The 12730-nt window shown below is 40.2% G+C and overlaps 1 protein-coding gene across 5 annotated transcripts in view; it reads left to right on the plus strand.

The window, feature by feature from the left end:
* Positions 1-12730, plus strand: part of mtss1 (MTSS I-BAR domain containing 1) — a 121255-nt gene that overhangs the window by 64153 nt on the left and 44372 nt on the right. For all 5 annotated transcript variants that reach the window (XM_036571594.1, XM_036571595.1, XM_036571596.1 and 2 more), the window contains exon 4: positions 12499-12583. In XM_036571594.1, coding sequence (XP_036427487.1) covers positions 12499-12583 — 85 coding nt within the window. The remainder of the gene's footprint in view (positions 1-12498; positions 12584-12730) is intronic.

Here is a 12730-nt window from a genome sequence, read left to right on the forward strand (position 1 = left end):
TATAGAAGACATTACTGTTCCACAGGTGACGCCTGGAATACGTGCCAAAATGAAAAGTAAAACCTTTTTTACACTGTTTTCACATTGTTTGACCTCTTTTTGTGCTTTGAATGTATTTGCATCATTGAAATGCAAGCAAACATGAGAGGCGTTTAAACAGTAGCATGTGGAAAACCTGCCAAAATGAGAAGTTAAAGAATCATTACACTTATTTAACATGGTTTAAAGCACTGCATGGTGGAGATATATAGCCGTGCCTTAGTTACATTTTAAGGTGGATTGTATTCAATTCTGACACACTATTTTTCAGCACAGAGATACTATAAATAAGAGATAAAATGGAGTGTAATAGGCAGATACTCTGCATGGCACACTGGAAAAGTAATGTTATGTTCATTGCATTTCACGTTTTTTACTGTAGTGACTGCTTTTCAATTTAGCACGAATTCCTCTCCATACGAGTTTAACGTATTGGGGAAATTTAAAATAATAAATGTGGCTTGTGCAAAAGTTAAGACACATTCTGATTCTAATATTTTGTTTCTTTTTTTTTTCAATATGTAAATATGTGTTCTCTGTAGAAGATGTGTTGTTAAATTTCATTTAGAGTGTCAAAAACACATGTAATTTGGTCAAGAACACCCAAACTTGTACTTGTCTGTAGGTTTTGAGGCCTTTTTATAATTAGAAACTGTTAAGTGTTCTAATCCGAGCAGGAAATACTCTGAAATGTAGCCTCTCTCTGCGATAAAGACCGTCTTTGTGTGACGAAGAGACTTAATGGACTCAGGAGGAGCTCCGTGAAAGGACCATTGTTGTGTCCACTCACAGACGTGTATCTGTATGAGTGATTTTGGGAAGTTGGTGCTGAAATGTATGTAGTCTTTGATTGGCCGAGAGGAGTTCGATGAGTGCCAGTATCTCACAAACGAATCTCTAAGTATCACTCCGCCTTGTTCGCCTGCAGCCTAGCAACGACAGCCAGCCGTTAATGAATCTATCAGCCACAACAAAGTTTATTGATCCATAAAGAGCTACACTGACTAACATTGTGTCCTAAACGCAAGACGTACGAACAACAGCGACAAAACCACATCAGCGATTGCTGTGTGAGCGTTCGAGCGGCGGAGCGGCGGAGCGCCGGCTTTAATGAATGCCCTGTTTTTATTTTTCCACATTGTGCTGATATTCCTTAAACACTGCGGTTAAGCCTGTCATCAAAACACCGTTAAAGGAATCTGACGCACACATTTCCAAAGTTCTGCTTCCACGGCCCTTTCAGACGACCGTAAAATACATCCATACATATCGCATATTGTACTGCCACTTGTTTATACACTCAGGCATATTGCACAACTATGTAAACGATAACATATGTTAACATATGTTAAGTTTAGTCACTTGGCTTGTCCGCTGGATGTGACATCTTACTTATATTTTATGGTTGTTTTAGTATATTTTATTATATATCTTTTACTTCTTATATTTATGCATCTGTATAATAATGCCCAGCAATACTTTGGCTCGATTTGCTCTTTACTGAACTTTGTGCTGCTGTAATAGACAACGTAATAAAGTGATCTATCTATCTATCTGTCTTTCTGTCTGTCTGTTTAACTGTCTGTCTGTCTAACTGTCTAGGTATCTATCCATCTATGTATCTGTCTGTCTATCGATATGTCTATTGGTCTGTCTATCGGCCTATGTCTATCTGATAGACAGACGCAAGATTTAACCGGTCAGGTTTTTTGTGACTCTCTTAATGAAAGAGTTGAGGTTTGCCATTTAATGAGTTCAGGATGTCATGCTGACGAGAGAAAAGCTGCAAACGTTCTCAAAACGAGTTCTGGCTCAGTTCCGTTTTGATGTTTAGTCTTCAAGTGACGGTGTAAATTGTTGGGTTTCAGAGCTTCATTTGAAAAGATCAGCATAGGAACCTCATTCCTCCAGCACACATGCTGAAAACGTTAGAATCAGCTACACAGCTAACAATTAAACCAGCATGACTCAGCGCTGCCCTCTGAACATGTTAGAGCACCAGATTAGAAGTTAGATCTGTTGTGTGTTTACGTAAGACCCATTATGTCCCAGTGAATGCCTGTACTACCCAGTTCACATTCTGTTTGGTGCAGCATAGAGAGAGAAATCTAATCACTGTGGAAAATGATGCAGTCGGTTTGAGTCATTGCGACCGTGTCATATAATGGGGAAGATCTCAAATAATAGCGATTAGGCGATTATGTAATATAATCGTGACAGGCCCACTAATGAGTTCTAGTGTTTGTTAGCTGTGTTAGCACCAAACTAAAGAAGCAAGATTTCTTTTATTTACATTTCTTTGCCTCAACGCTGCATAATATGACTGAAATCTAACGACTGTGAAAAATAATTGCAGTCAGCCTTAATGATTGTGATGATCTCAAATAATTGCAGTTAGGTGATGTAGCACACCCTGTGCTACCTGGGGCTCAAGAGGGACGCTGGAGGCAGGGTTTAAGGCAGCCGTGTGCTTTAATTTTCACACCAAACAAACAATATAACTCACAACCAAAGCTCGCCACTGTTCAGTGGCTGCAAACTAAACTTTTCAGTCCTTTTCTCCAAACTGAGCTTTTCAGCTCTTCGGTCTTTTCTTCTGCTGCTGCCTCTCGTCCCTCTCTCTCTCTTTGTTCCCTCTCTGCTCTTTTTTAAAAGGAGCACCTGAGCCGAGAGGGAAAGAGAGCTTGCTGCTCCGCATCTGTCACCGCCCAGGCCCCGCCGTGGAGTTCGGGACTCTCGTGGGCATCATCGTTCCCTCTCTGGCGGCTGACATCCTCCCGAGTCCCTCGCTGGTGTTCGGGATTCGTGTGCCGCTCCCCACTCACTCATGGTTCTCTCTCCCCGTCGTCCTCATGGTGCTTTGTCCTCACTCAGAGTTCGGGCCCCGCCTTCCTGCTGGCTCTCGAGGCCGCCATCGGGGCCGGGGGACGGGTGCATGCCGTAGGCCTGCCATGTACCATGTAATAAGTGCAACAGGTGTATTATTGAGTTCTAGTGTTTAACTAGTGATCATCTACATCTGGGGTAAGTGGTGAAATCTGGTGTAAGGCAGGATTTCTGTCGCAGAACTGTTCGTTTAAACGAGTTGAAAACGTCCTGTGACGTATTAGTGAAACTCACCAGCTGAGCATTTTATCTCCATCATAGGTGGAGATGTTGGGTGGAAGATGAGGTGAAACATCCCCAAACATCACAAATGATGTGATGAATCATGTTTAATATGATTAAAACTAACAAGTTTTGATGGTCTCGAGAGCCGGCAGGAAGGCGGGGCCCGAACTCTGAGTGAGGACAAAGCCCCGCAAGGACGGCGGAGAGAGGAGAACCGTAAGTGTGTGGGGAGCGGCACACGAATCCCGAACACCGCCGAGGGACTCGGGAGGATGTCAGCCGCCAGAGAAGGGACAATGACGCCCACGAGAGGCACAAAGGCGGGATGTGAGTCCCTAACTCCACCACCCAGGCCCCGCCTCCTGTTCTGCAGCGACACCTCACGTTCAACCTGGCCGAAAAGCTTAGTTTGGAGAAAAGGAGTGGAAAAAGTCTTAATTTGCAGCCACTGAACAGTGGCGATCTTTGGGAATGTTGGGAGGAAGATGAGGTGAAACATCATATGATGAATCGTGCTTAATGTGATCAAAACTAGCAAGTTTGATTTCAGGTTTGTGCCTGAGCTCCTTTATTGTTTTTTACTTAAGTTCCTTGCTTAGTAAAGTGCAGTTGTGAATAATTATGTGACGGGAAAGGTTCTTCTACATTCCTCCTTCCTGAATGAGCTCATACTGAGCCGTTTGTCCTCACTAGTCTTGCGTAGGATCAGTACGATTAATCATGCAGTGACACGGCGCTTCTGATCATTTCTTCTGTTTTTTCAGACAGCAAAACACACACGATAGGAAACTCTCCATAGCAGGAGGTGGCAGTGCTCCATACACACTTAAAGATGGTTCTTCAAGGATTCCTTAGTAAAGGGAATAGTTCTGTTTGGAACCGTGAGTTTATATAGAATCGTTTCATGCTTAAATGGTTCTTTGCATGGTGAAATGGGTTTTAGATTGGTGGAGAATGTGTTGTATATGATTCTATATAAACCTTTTTGAAAATGGTTCTATATCGCACCAGCAAGGGTTCTGATATTGTTACGACGTCGAGCTTTTTGGTGCTGTATAGAGCCATTTTCAGAAAGGTTATACAAAGAATCACATTTTCCATCAATCTGAAGAACCATTTCACTCATGGTTCTAAACAGAACTGTTGCTTTTACCAAAGAACCTTTGAAGAACCCTCTTTTTTTTTAAGAGTGTTTTTGTAAATAAAAAAAAGATAACTAGAAGATCCTCAAAGGTCGAGGCAGACCTGGTAGAGAAAACTTTGCTACAAATGTAAAAGTTATTTATAAAATGAAGGTTTATTACTACTGAAATGTAAAATAGTGAAACGTATCCATAATTAAACGACAAAAATGGTTATGAAGTCTGTTAAATGTCATGCTTTGTGTTAATTTGAGGACCTTCTGTGTCTGTCTTTATTCATAATAGTATAGTTTCTCATTGACAACAGGATATTTATGTACTATTTTTTTAAAAATGACATTTGAATAGCAAAAATGATTGAAGTTCTCTTGAGGTTCTCTTGCGTTCTGCTCACAGTTTCTGCATAAATGAGTGTGTGAAATGTAATCAGAGTGTTTCAGTGTGAAATGGTTCAGATGTCTTTACAGTGGTGGTGATAGGAACCAGGGGTCGCCATGACTACAACACAAATATAGACATTTTATTTACTATCCAGAACCACCAGTGAACCTACACGAGTCTTCTGAGTTTATATGGAATGTTGATGATGAAAATAGTGGAAAATCTGAAATAATAAGTTTTCTTTGGGGACTATTTTGCCTCACAGCGCCCTGCATGTATCCCTCCACCATGAATGGAGTATAAGTTCTCTAAACTACCATAAAACAGTGTCTCAGTCATCAGGCAGTGAATTCATAACCATTTCATGTAGGAACTTTCTGTGAGGGAGCTTTTAGAGGTGGACGTCTGGTTCCTATCACCACCACTGCGAACAGTTCTGACTCGGTAAGTTTCTCTAAAACGGAGCGTTTCACACCAAACCACTCTGAACCGCTCTGTTTACATCTTAATCAGTTAATTATGCAGAGATTTTAAAACTACAAAGAAATAGCAGGTACTTCAGCCAGCTTATGAGTCATGCTGAACTACTTGGACAGGAGAGAAAGATGGAATGATAAGAGAAGAAAGAAAGTGAAAGAGGGACCGGCATGGCGTTGAGGGCGGGTTGTGGACCAAAGGGCAGGTGGACTCGCCCTCCAGAAACATCTTTAAATTGGCAGCCTGTTTTAACCTGCCTTCAGTCTGCACACGTACTCAGAGTAATGACGTGTGTTAAAATATCTTAATATCCAAATATCCAAAGCTTAAAATACTTACCAAACTCAGATTACTCACTCTTACTGTATAAATCAGAAGTAAGACATTCATTAGATGTAACTACTTTTCTGTATGTACTGTCTTTTTCTGAATGTTATGCTTCTATCATTGTATTGAATTTACCTTTGTAGCACCTTGAGATTTTGTAAAAAGCATTATCAATACATTTTAAATTAATTATTACTATTACAAAATTATTTTCCATGAATTTCACCTGAATGAAAGATGCAGTATAAATAAAATGTGGTATTATTGTTATTATTATAATTATTATTATTATTATTACAAAAGTTTCTATGAATGAGGTCATTTTTAAATTTTGTTTGTTTTTGTGCCTTGAGACTTCAGTGCTGAACAGAGTGAGCCAGGCTGCCATTTAATCGTAGTTGTGAGGTCACAACACATGGGTGTTTGGTTGTTTCTGATTGGTCTAACTACAGGTGGTTTACTGTTTTGTGCTATGAGCTTAAATTTTCTAATTTAAAACTTAAGACTATAATGAAAAAAAATCATAATTTCACTCAAATTGTGATTTTAATATAAATCGATCTTCCAGCCTTTCATTTTACTGCATTTGTAACTCTACAGAAATAAATGTTATATTTCTCTTTAATGCTAATTCAGGCAGATTTATCCACAAATTCTACATTTTTCTTAATGTTTGCGCAGCAGTATCAGCAGATATGAACATGAATAGTATTAATCTTGGCCACAAATTCCTGTATTGGTGCATTTCCATTTTTTTCTTTTATTTTGTGTGAATTGATCTAACTGGTCTAACTCATCTCCATTCAGCTCTGTTATCAGGTTCAATTTCCTGATTTAAAACTTGCGGCTATAATTTAAAAAATTGCAGTTCCTGTGATTTAATAATTGCAGTTAAATTGCAATTTTGATATAAAATGATTAATCTTTCTGCCTTTCATTTTTTTTGCTAATCTAGCCAGATTTAGCCATAAATTTTACATTTTTATTAATGTCTACACATCTGTATCAGCAGATATAAACATCAGTCTTGGCCACAGATTCCCATATCGGTGCATTTCTAGTTCACTCCATCTCTTGTTTGGTGTGAGTTGGTCAGAAAATAGCAGGACATATACAGTTTGATCATGTGTTTGTTGTTTTTCGCTGTGACATGAAAGCTTGTTTTTGTTTTTAACTCAGGATGTGCCTCTGCATGCCCAGATACCTGCATACGTTATCCAATAACTGCCAGAAAGGTCTCAGATAAGGAACTCCGGTGCAGGTATAGGGTGGCCGCGCCCTGTGAATTTAGACGTAGCATGATGGAAAAACTCTGTGGACGGCAGAACGATATAAAAAAGAAAATTCAAACTGTTGTCACAGAACTTATACGCGTCACTGTGAGTGACGGTCTGTATGTATGTTGGTAGAACATGATAAACTCTTTTACCAGGAAACGATTCAAATCAAGTCAAAACAGGCCCAGCGCTGCGCCTCAGAAGTTGCACAAGAATAAGCGCATTCTTTGCCGTATGCAGAATCAGTTCCTTGAACAGATTTGATTTTGAGAAGCCCAACTGATTTTCTCTGTAATTTTAAGCCGAACTAACGCAACCCGTGGGCTCGAGATTCTCGCCAGGTCAGTTTCTCAAATGTAGCAACTGCAAAGGCAACTCGGTGTCACAGTGAGGTCTGTTTGCATTTGATGGACTCTTAGGCCCGAAACATACCTCACACAAGGACGTGAACGCAAATGGCAGCGCTCGTTCAACACACTGCAAACTCTCAGTCCTTCTGTACAAACTCACCGTGCGTTCTTATGTTGCTGTGGAGGTTAAAACACTCAGTACTGAAGGGGGCGATAGAGGGATCTACTGTTATTCCAACAGCCTCATCAGCTAAACATGGACAGTAGAGGAGAGTGAGCTGTATGAGATGTTTATGTTTATGTCGGCCGTCTTTGCGTGAGACTCAGCTGCTCGTCTGCTGTGGCAGTTGAGAAATGCTTTATGAAATGCGTCGTGACACATTTTTGAGCGCAACTATGCGCGAAACCTTGTCTGCGTAGCTCGAAGCGTCTGCGTCCTTGCGTGAAGTATGTTTCGGGCCTTATCAGTCAGTGAAGTCCTTACTGTTGTATTTGCTTCTGATTTTCAATAATGTATAAAAGCACAAACCAGATTTCCAGTATCAGCTTTTGTGTCGTGTGTGAAGATTTTCTTTTAAGTGCTCATTTGGTCTCAGGATGTCTCTGTAGTTTTGAGGGTTTTAGCGCCTCATTTGAAATGAACCTCACTCCACTCAGGGGGCTTTTGGATCCGCATCGCTACAATCAGCAATAATAATAAACCTTGATATCTGCTTGTTTGTCATTAGATCATCATTTAAAGTTTAAGTACACAGGTCGCTGATGCTCGGTCAAAAATCAGAGCAACAAGAGTCTGTAAAGAGTCAGACGTTAAACAGGCAGGTTATACTGACAGTGTGCAGCGCTGATGTGCTGCTGGAAGAAGAGGAAGGAAGCCAGCTCTGTTGACGAATGACCTCGGTTCACCATAAAATGCATTCCCACCTGTAAAGGCAACTCGGTGTCACAGTGAGGTCTGTCTGCAGCTGATGGACTCTTATCTGTCAGTGAAGTGCCTTACTATTTTATATGCTTCTGATTTACAATGCGCTTTTTTTTGTGTGTAAAAGCACAAACCAGATTTCCAGTATCAGCTTTTGTGTCGTGTGATAAGATTTCTGATTTTAAGTGCTCATTCGTAGTTGAAACTAGTCATGTGTCGTCTAGTGCAGGGTTTCTCAACCTGTGGGCTGCGGAAAACAAGTGGCCCGTGTATCACCCTCTAGTGGTCCCCGGGCCTGTACTCAGGGGGAGGCAGTAGTCCGTAGTGGGCCGGTAGGGACGTATAAGGGTCATTATACAGAAACGTCCATTTTTGTGTGTCAGACTTTTTTCTTTAGTTTGCTCCGTTCTGACGTGTGTGAACACTCCATCCGTATTTGGGTCTGCGGCAAACAGCTGAACCGGTCCGGCAAAATCCATGGGTCTCGGTCCGCTTCCAACCGAACCCTGTTCAGTTCGTTGCTGGTGGGACACATTTTATGGCGAAACGAGGTCATTAATCAGTAGAGCTGGCTTTCTTCCTCTTCTTCTAGCAGCACATCAGCGCTGCACTGTCAGTATAATCTGCCCGTTTAGCGTCTGACTCTTTACAGACTCTCGTTGCCCTCATTCTGTTCCTGCAGCTCGAGCTGCAGCTGTTAAAAATGGCAGAAGAGCCTTAAAATAATAGCGAAGATCTGTGTTTGATTTTTGAACGAGTGTCAGCGACCTGAGTAATTAAACTCAAAATTATAATGTAATGACAAACAAGCAGATATCAAGCTTTATTATTACTGCTGATTGTGACGACGCTGATCCAAAAGCCCCCTGAGTGGAGTGAGGTTAATTTCAAATGAGGTGCTAAACCCTTAAAACTACAGAGACGTCTTGAGGCCAGACAGTTTCTCCTGTGGGGGCCACAAGAGTATTTTCAGTGAAAACGCGATGGACTGCAGCTCCAAATCACCGTCCGCGTATACCTCTTTACTTTTTCCCGCTTTTTTGACCTCTGCAAATACATTTTTTTTAACATAACTGCAAATTTTGTTTTCTGTGATTGAACTGAAATGGATGATCTGAGCTTTTTCAGAGGGTTTCAGTGTGACCAATTAAAAAAAAGAAAGCTATTGATTGATTTTAGTTTTCTTGTGGGCTGCTATGCTAAACAGGTGGGCCTTGATGTGAAAAATATTGAGAACCTCTGGTCTAACGGGTGCACCTTTACAACAAAAAGACACCAAACTCTGACAGAACAGTAGCATTATTTGCAAGATGCTCTTCATTTTTCACATTCTGTTATGATTTTATAAGTGTTGTAGTGAACGAATTTACTTATTTTGCTCATTAACTCCTGAAATACAGCCTTAAAAACACCTTTTACTGTTTGAAGTGTTTAACACGGTGCGAAACAATGAGCAGCTGTCCAGTCTGCAGTCAGATCTGCAGAATTAACGTTTGTGCAGAGATACGGTTTGAGCACGGGGTGGACACAATACTTAATTTGTGTAAGCGTAAGCAGTCTTCGTGATTAGTGTGAGACGCAGAGCATTAGTTTAATATTGTTGCGTATTAGTTTAATGTTGTGGAAGTAATGTTATTAACACACTTCAGTTAATCCCATCTGTGGACTTTGGGCTAATATGGTCATATAGTGTCACAGAAAGGTTTGTACAAAAAAAGCACACCAGTATACACAACTGGGAATAAATAGAGTGCATAATGAAATATATTTGTTTATATTGCTCATTTCATTGTTGTTTACACAAAAAGATGAGTAAAATACTGGAAAATATAACATTGTAGTCTAAATGAAATAACAGAACAGTTGTAATCAGTGAGAGAGAAAGGAGAGCTGTGCTTATGCTAGCCTAAATATATATGTTAATCTGTATTTAAAAGCATCTGCCGTGCCTGCATTCCCAATATTCAGAGAGACGGCAGTGCCACGAGTCAGTAACATTATAGTAGTCTAATCTAGAAGGTGTAAAGGTATGAACTGTAGTTTTAGAGAGATTACTGATAAGAGACTTAAACTAGCATTGGGAGTCATGCAAAAGTCTTTAACCTAATGGGCCGACGAACGCACCAGCACGTCAATTTAGATGTTTCTATTAATATCTTTGTGATGATCCAGCTCAGAAATCCAGTTCAAACACTTCCTGAATCTGTAGAGTCGCCCTTTCCATTCCATCTTATCACGAGATCATACGAGACTCACATCCGGAGTTATGAGCCTATGAAGAGGGGCTGAGATACACGTCATCTGCCTCTCACCATGTGGAACTGGTGGATTGGTGTGTCCGTCTACATTCTGTGTGAAACTGACCGATGGATGCTCAGGAAATCAGTAAGGACTGACCGTCACACCAGAAACCCTTCATTCTTCATTCAGTCCACATTAAAGACTCGTGTGAAACGGCGTGCAGAGAGTTTACAGCTGCTGAAGCTGCTGCAGCGGTTTTGGAAAGTAGTGATGAAGATAACATTTATCTGTTATTTATAAATTCCACTACTTTTGTGAAGCTAAGACTTTGGTGAACCCATTTCAAGCACCAAAACAAATCGTGCGAAAAGGAAAGCTGTTTTCTTTCACAAGAGAGATTAGGAATTTCTAAAACCAGACTTAAATTTTTTTTAGCTTTTGGGCCGAATTATCTCTTTACGTAGTTTCAGAAGGCCCTGATTGTAGAGAGCTGAGATTGTTCTTAACATTTTGATATGATACTGGTGGGTATCATGTTGTATGTAACTGGCCTTTAAGGCGCATTTAAGAATAAATGCAAAAATCAAGAAAATGAGGGTTAACTGTAGGTCAAGGACAAAATCTGCAACTTTATTTCAGGCAGACTTGGGGTTTTAGACTTTTAGCAGATGAACGTTTTTAATCATCCAGGCTTTTAAGTCTTAAAAAAACATAATCATGTGTAACTGTGTTGAATCTGGCTGAGCTGAGACACATATATTGAGTATCAGCATAAAAGTGAAAGGCAAAATTGTGTTTACTGCTTAGGGCTGTAAATAAACGGAGAACACTAATGACCCTAAAACATGGCCCTGTGGCACACCACAGTGCGCTCAGTGACTGGAAAACTTCTCAGTTACGCTGACAGATTGGCAACGTTCTGTCAATAAGGATCTAAACCAGGCAAGAGCTTGTCTGTCTAAACATGCTACGTTTTTTAGGATTTTTTGCATGCTTTTTTATTTGTTAGCAGTGTAGCTAATTATAATGTTTTTAGCACGTATGCTTGCAGAATAAGATTTCTTATGCAGCTATTTTCACATACATTTGAGTTAACAGTCCGGAAGCAAGATGGCTAATCAGATAATTTGGCAACGTTAGGTTTGTGCTTTATGTGACAGTCGCCAGCTAAAATTTCAGTATTATGACAGTTTTGTAGTAAATCATTGACCCGCTTTAGCTGGCGCTGACTCTATGTTTCCTAATAAAAATAGCAAACATATTTTGTTTCTTAATACATATAATAATGTGAACTAGATGTCTGCAAGAATGAGTAAAGACTGTGTTAGTAAGAACCTGCAGCAGCTGTACTGGCACAGTTTCTGCTTTGGAAGTGTACAGTCTTTGTGTGGTGTTACAAACGGTAGTTGGAGAATGTGTATCTGAAAAACACACATCATTGCTCTTCTCTTCAAGTTAAACTTTTAAAGAAAGATTTTTCCAGTGTGATCTTCATTTAGCATTAAACTAACATATTTTTTCTGTATTTATAAGAAGTGAACTGTGTTTTGGAGGCAGCTGCAGGCGCCGCTTCTCCGGGTGGTATTTGTGTATACGAGCCTGCAGGTGGGCACATGTGCTTGTAATGGATTTGTACTGTGAAAATGAGTCCTTCTCTTTTACCATTATGTAAAAAAAATAGAACCAAGCCTGAAATGCTTTAAGTGCCTTTTTCAAGTAGGCTTGAGCTGCAGAGCAGCAATTTTCTCGTTCGTACCAGATTTTAAATTGATACTCAGGTGTATGTTTTTTTTTTTTGTTAGGCAACACGATACGATTCATGATTCTGGATTCGCAACTCAATATTCTCGCAATATTTTGTTCAAATTAAATTTCAGATTCAAATAAAGAAAAATTATAACTATAATCATAATCCTGACATTCTCCATCAAGCTGAAGAACCATTTCACCATACAGAGAACCATTTAAGCATACAAATGGTTTTGAGTGTTCATGGTTCTATACAGAACCACTGTTCCACCTCCCCACACCTATCATAGAGAGAAAACACTAGGCTAGATCAGAGACCCTCCCTGATACAGAGCTTTGACTCACAGAGTGACTCGCTGTCAGGCCTGTATGTGTGTATTACAGGGTTTTTCTCTGACTCACTTTAAGCTGAAAATGGAGGATTTGTGTAATTAAGGTGAAGCTAATGGCTGTTTTGTCTTTGTATTGCTCTGTGTTGTCAGGGGCGACGAAGGAGATCGGATCAGCGCTGACCAGAATGTGTATGAGGCACAGGAGCATCGAGAACAAACTCAAACTCTTCACCACGTAAGAGTCTTTTAACTTTCATCACTTTCACTCTGCTCCCTTTCAGTGTGATCTGAGAACTGCAGCCAAACACAGTTTTAAGCTTTATTCCGTTGTCTTGTTTTTGGGTGGTGATGAGCGTCTTGTGTGTCGTCCTCTTTATATCTT

The sequence above is a fragment of the Colossoma macropomum genome, unplaced genomic scaffold (assembly GCF_904425465.1).
Source record: "Colossoma macropomum unplaced genomic scaffold, Colossoma_macropomum, whole genome shotgun sequence".
In the NCBI taxonomy this organism is placed as follows: domain Eukaryota; kingdom Metazoa; phylum Chordata; class Actinopteri; order Characiformes; family Serrasalmidae; genus Colossoma; species Colossoma macropomum.